This window comes from Zalophus californianus, chromosome 1 (genome assembly GCF_009762305.2).
Source record: "Zalophus californianus isolate mZalCal1 chromosome 1, mZalCal1.pri.v2, whole genome shotgun sequence".
Lineage (NCBI taxonomy): Eukaryota > Metazoa > Chordata > Mammalia > Carnivora > Otariidae > Zalophus > Zalophus californianus.
Window position 1 is genome coordinate 96,988,735 of NC_045595.1, and position 6,412 is coordinate 96,995,146.

A 6,412-nucleotide genomic window follows, 5' to 3' on the forward strand; every position below is an offset into this window, starting at 1 on the left:
GCGGGGAGCTGCCGCTCCAGGCTCCCAGAGGCAGCAGGACTTGAAGCAGCTCCAATCTTAGACCTGCTTGAGCATCAGAATTATCTGGGAATTTGGGGCACCTGTGGAAAACAAACTCCCCCGCTCTAGCCCAGAACAGCTGAGGGAGAATCTTTGCGGTTTGACCCTAGAATCAGAACTTTTATTTCTTTTTAGGATTTTCTTAATGTATTTATTTTAGAGAGAGCAAGAACTCAAGTGGGAGGGAGGAGCAGAGGGAGAGGGACAAGCAGACTCCGTGCTGAGCTCGGAGCCCAACTCGGGCTTGATCCCATGACCCCAAGACCATGCCCCGGGCGGAAATCAAGGGTCGGACACTAGCCGACTGAGCCACCCAGGCGCCCCTAGAATCAGACTTTTTAATAGCTCTGCAGGTGATGGAGATATTTATCCAGGCTTAAGGGTACTGGTGAGCAGGAAAGAGCAGGGATTCAGAGTCAGACCCAGGGCAAATCCCAGGCCCGTTCTTTTTCATCTGTGCAGCCCTGGGCCAATCACTTTACCTCTTTGAGTTCCAGAGTCCGGCCTAGAAAATAGGCATGAAAACTCTCCCCAAAGGATGGTGGAGGCTCCTAGCACAATGCCAAGCCCACAGCAGGAGTTTAATGGAAGGAAGACTAAGCCCAGGGATGCCTGGGGGCCCTGGTTGTACTTACCTGAGCTCCATACACACAGACTGTGAGTTGATAACTAAGCCTCGCCAAGAAGTGGCTGGAAATGGCTTTGGGGGAAAAGGGAAGTCCCCGGGAAGGCACGGCTGCAGCAGTTCCAAAAAGCAAATGTTGAGATCTGGCCCAGATCTTCCCTTGCCCAGGACACCATCCCAGTTGGCTGGCCTTGGAGGAAACAGTGGGGCATCCAAGGCTTGTCCCTGGGGCCTCGAGTCCCTTCAAGTCTCTTCTTCCTTCCATCCAGCCCCCAGGCACCCTCACCTCCCCATTTCCCCTTTGTCTCAGGCAAGCGAGGCCTAGCCTCCAGGATCCTCACTGGGGGCATTAGGCGGTTTCCCAGCCCCCTGGGACTCCCAGGTCTGTGGGTGGTTGTGAGGTGATGGTTTATGCTGGCCTAGAGGCAGAGCATGGATCCTGAGATGCAGTGAAGAGATAGGGATGACAGGATTCCATCACTGGGTGTGTGCCCAGAGATACTCGGCAGTCAAAAGTGACTCCCTGGAGGTTCCGAGGCTGCAGCACCCGGCCGAGTCTGGGTGACGGGGGCCCGCAGTTCCCTCAGGGTCGTCCAGAATTCTAAGGCTTTCAGCAGAGATTTGAGAAATGGCAACAAATGAAAGTATCGGCATCTTTAGTTCAGCATCCTTGGCTGTGGAGTATGTAGATTCACTTTTACCTGAAAACCCTCTACAAGAAACATTTAAAAATGCTTGGAACTATATGTTGAATAATTATACAAAGTTCCAGATTGCAACATGGGGATCCTTGATAGTTCATGAGGTCCTTTATTTCTTGTTCTGTTTACCTGGATTTTTGTTTCAGTTTATACCTTACATGAAAAAGTACAAAATTCAAAAGGATAAACCAGAAACATGGGAAAACCAATGGAAATGTTTTAAAGTACTTCTCTTTAATCACTTTTGTATCCAGCTTCCTTTGATCTGTGGAACTTATTATTTTACAGAGTATTTTAATATACCTTATGATTGGGAAAGAATGCCAAGATGGTATCTGCTTTTGGCAAGATGCTTCGGCTGTGCAGTGATTGAGGATACCTGGCACTATTTCCTGCATAGGCTCTTACATCACAAAAGAATATATAAATATATTCATAAAGTTCTTCATGAGTTTCAGGCTCCATTTGGAATGGAAGCTGAATATGCACATCCCTTAGAAACTCTGATTCTTGGAACTGGATTTTTCATTGGAATCATGCTTTTATGTGATCATGTCATTCTCCTTTGGGCATGGGTGACTATTCGTTTGATAGAAACTATTGATGTCCATAGTGGTTATGACATTCCTCTCAACCCTTTAAATCTGATCCCTTTCTATGCTGGTTCTCGGCATCATGATTTCCACCACATGAACTTCATCGGAAACTATGCTTCAACATTTACATGGTGGGATAGAATTTTTGGAACAGACTCTCAATTTATTGCCTACATTGAAAAGATGAAGAAGATTGAGAAAAAGACTGAATAAATATCTAAACCTTCCTGAACATACACACTTTCCTGAATTGAAGCGAGTAGCTAACATTTCTTCTGCAGAGCAGAAATAAACGTGTCTTGGCTGCTAAGTGATACAAAGAACATTAACAACCTTTAATTATCTTCCTAGTGGGAACTTTTTCTACTTTATATAAAAGTTCTGTATGTGTAGAAATAAGTATATATTTAAGTACGATTTTCATGAGGAAGTTGTAAAGGCCATGTTGCTAACCTTACAGAAAGGTTTTAAGTAATGGAAAAAGTATTAATTTCTGTCTTTCGCCTAGTAATACCATAGGCCTGAAGTTGAAATTGGTCTTTAAAATCTTTTAAATATATAGTGGCCATTTCAGAAACTCTTAGTAGGGTGTTGGCCTCATATTGAACTTTAAACATTTTTTCGAATTTGCTTAAACATCAAAGTATCATGGGTTGAGCCATATCAGTTGACAGTGAGTGAGGCTGCCGAATCAGGAATAGCCAGTACCAAGAACTTCACTCTTGTCCTGAGTTGACCGGTTTGGGGTGATTCTCTTTCTTTGAGAAGTCTTTTGGGATTGCACTGTACTAGTATGTATAAATTAAGGCATTTCTGAATTGTTATAAGTGGAATATTTTAGTCTAAAGGTTTTCAGGTTACTTGAATTTTTTAAAAAATTGAGCTTTATTTCTATTTACCCTTTCATTTTTGTATTTCAAGTTTTCATTATACTTAAAGCTGTATCTTGAAACGTGAACTGACTTGCTGTATTTACACTTTGGACTATTGAAATAAATGTGATTTTTTTTGTCTGATTAAAAAAAAAAAAAAAGTGACTCCCTGGTTTCCGGTCTGGAGAAACCAGGAGGGAGGCGTGCATCTTTACCTGTGGTTGGACACTCAGGGGGAGGAGCAGGTGGGCAGGAGAAGATCACCAACTTCTTAATGGTCAGTGATGTGGGATACAGAGGCCAAAGAAAAAAATTTAATTTCCTTTCTACTTACAGCCCATTGACAAGTCCTGGAAACAGGCAGAGTGACATTCCTCTAGGGACTCAGCGACCTCGATGTTAATACTTTGCTGAGGGCAAAAGGCCATCTCAGCTCAACATTATCCTGACCTTCAGGATCCTCTAAGTCTTCTTTAACAAATAAAAGTTCCTTTGGAAACTTCCTTTATCTCTACCCCCCAAGATACATGTTGGCAGTCATCCCCCAAGCATATGGCCCACTGATATACAGCTGAAGAGTCTCGTGACTACGGTTTTACTAGACAGTAATAAATGGCCTTTTCCTAGGGCGCCTGGGTGGCTCAGTCGTTGAGCGTCTGCCTTCAGCTCAGGTCGTGATCCCAGGGTCCTGGGATCGAGCCCCGCATCGGGCTCCCTGCTCCGCGGGAAGCCTGCTTCTCCCTCTCCCACTCCCCCTGCTTGTGTTCCCTGTCTCACTCTGTCTCTCTCTCTGTCAAATAAATAAATAAAATCTTTTTTAAAAAATGACATTTTCCTGGGCGCCTGGGTGGCTCAGATGGTTAAGCGTCTGCCTTTGGCTCAGGTCATGATCCCGGGGTCCTGGGATCGAGTCCCGCATCGGGCTCCCTGCTCCTTGGGAGCCTGCTTCTCCCTCTGCTTCTCTCTCTCTCTCTCTCTCTCTCCCTCCCTCTCCCCCTCTCCCCCTCTGTCTCTCATGAATAAATAAATAAAATCTTTAAAAAAAAAATGACATTTTCCTAATAATGGCTAGCCCCTTCAAGGTCCTGGAAATCTTGCTTCCAAAATTCCTTAGAGACTCATGCTATCCCTAGACCTCTCCCAACTTGAAAGTATACAACCAGTCACCCAGCACCACGCCAGTGCAGCTGTTTCTGCCCACGGGTCCTGTCCCTGGGCTTTAATAAAACCACCTTTTGGCACCGAAGACGTCTCAAGAATTCTTTTTTGGCCGTCGGCTCCAAACTGCAACATTTCCTACATCCGTTGGGAGGTCAAGAGATGTATTGGGGCTTATTTCAGCTCCCAGACTCAACAGACTCAACAGTGGCTTAGACACACAGCAGTGCTCTGTTTTGTATGTTTTATGTTTTTATGTTTTTCTTCCCCCAGAAGAAGTCCAGGGGGGCACCGAGGGCAGGCGTTGAGGCTCTACCAAGCTCTCCAGGACCCAGACTGCTCCCATCTTTTTGCCCCACTACATGGGACTGCCATCCTTAAAATTGCCTCATGATCCAAGATGGCAGGGGAGTCAGCCATTACAGCTCCTTCCAGTCAGTGGACAGGAGGAAGGGGGAAAAAGAACACAGGATGTGACCCCAAGTTCAGTGAGCTTCTTCTAAATAGTCTTCTCAGAAGTTCTCCATGACATGTTCACGCCTACTGGCCAGAACCAAGTCACATGGCCACACCCACCTGCAACGGAGGCGGGAAGATACCTTCTTTATGGTGAACAGCCATGTACCCAGCTAAATATCAGGGATCTGCGGGCACCTGGGTGGCTCAGTCGTTAAGCGTCTGCCTTCGGCTCAGGTCATGATCCCGGGGTCCTGGGATCGAGCCCAGCATTGGGCTCCCTGCTCAGCGGGAAGCCTCCTTCTCCCTCTCCCACTCCCCCTGCTTGGGTTCCCTCTCTTGCTGTCTCTCTCTCTGTCAAATTATTAAATAAAATCTTTACTAAATAAATAAATAACAGGGATCTGCTACCATGTAAAAAGGGGAGAACAGATTCAAGGAGGCAAATTGACAGTCCCTGCTATAATCATCACCCCAAAGATGTGCAGAACTTTCCAGGGAGAGGTGTCGCTTAAGAAACAGTGGTAACTGACTGCAACCTTGCTCAGGCCCAGCACACAGAGTGAGAAGGTGCCTGCAGACAGAGTCCTGCAGAAGGACTGGTTCAGGGATGGGCGGCAGAGCGTGAGGAAGAGCCTGAGGAGGAGCAGCTGAAGAGGCAGGAGGGACGTCAGCAGAGCTAGAGGGGCCCGAGTAGGAGCAGGGTCTGGAGGGGAACGGCAGGCTCACAGCATGAAATGCAATGCAGACCTAGAGACGCAGCGGCTTCGGAGCGGAAGCTGGATTTCACTACAAAGCGGTGACCCAACATGGCACCGGAGCAGGTTTCAGTGAGGTGACACCGGAGGAAGCCGGCAGGAAGAGCTGGAACTGTGAGCAGGGATCACTTTTCCAGATCGTGGGGGTGAATGAGAGGAAAAAGGCAGGGCAGCAGTTGCAGACGGAGGAAAAGACTTAAAGAGGATTTGGGTTTTTTTTTTCTCCTCCCCCCAAGGATTAAAAGAGAATTGAGAGTATTTAAATGCAGATGGGAAGAAGAAGCCAGTGGAGAAAGCAGTTAAAACCTCGAGAAAGAGGAGAAAAGTAGGAGTGAGGCCCCAAGAAGGCGGGAGGGGAGAATTCCAGACTCAGTGGTTTGCTGTTAGGAAGGAGGGCCCCTCCCCACGGGGGGCTGGGGGACTGGGGGACACGGAACACAGATGTGACAGGGAATAGAATGGTTTTCTAAATAAAAGCAGACGGTGGTTCCTTCCCACCACCAGACTCTCAGATCAGAGGGGAAAGTAATTTTCGCTACTTCCCCTCCTCCTGGCAGAGACTGGTGGGTAAGAGGGTGATTGAGACTTGAGGGGCTCAGGGGATGTGCCCATTGTTCAGCTGAATAGATCAAGCCTTCGGCAATGTAAAGGGAGGCCTGGGGCAATCTAGGTGTAGGGGCAGGAGAGGGCTACCTTGCTCTGAATGAGAAGGTGAGGCGGAGGTTATGGTTGCTGGGCTGCGAATAGAGCAAAACAGGGCCAGGAAGAGCTGCACGTGGGAGTGGGTTTCCAATTGGCAAAAGCCGCTGAGGGACTTTTTCCCAGCAGGAAATTCCAATGTGCAATCTTAGGCTGTTTGCTTTTCTATGACGTAAATTCCACTGGTCCTCAAAATGGCTGGTAAAATCTGCCATACCTGCAAATGCTTTGTCCGAGTGCTGTGGCGACCCTCTGGGGTTCCCAGAGTTGGTATAAAGATTATTTTAAAGTAAAAACATTTGAGGGGCGCCTGGGTGGCTCGGTCGTTAAGCGTCTGCCTTCGGCTCAGGTCATGATCCCAGGGTCCTGGGATCGAGCCCCACATGGGGCTCCCTGCTCGGCAGGAAGCCTGCTTCTCCCTCTCCCACTCCCCCTGTTTGTGTTCCCTCTTTCGCTGTCTCTCTCTCTCCGTCAAATAAATAAATAA

At 47.5% G+C, this 6,412-nt stretch overlaps 1 protein-coding gene across 1 annotated transcript; it reads left to right on the forward strand.

The window, feature by feature from the left end:
• The first annotated feature begins 1,277 nt into the window (after positions 1 to 1,277).
• On the forward strand, positions 1,278 to 2,799 carry LOC118355980 (methylsterol monooxygenase 1-like). Its single transcript, XM_035721953.1, has one exon. The coding sequence runs from the start codon at positions 1,314 to 1,316 to the stop codon at positions 2,193 to 2,195; it is 882 nt and encodes a 293-aa protein (XP_035577846.1). The 5' UTR covers positions 1,278 to 1,313; the 3' UTR covers positions 2,196 to 2,799.
• The last annotated feature ends 3,613 nt before the right edge of the window (positions 2,800 to 6,412 follow it).

Excerpts from the sequence above, each read along its gene's own strand:
- LOC118355980 (XM_035721953.1), top strand. The coding sequence starts at position 1,314 with ATGGCAACAAATGAAAGTATCGGCATCTTTAGTTCAGCATCCTTGGCT.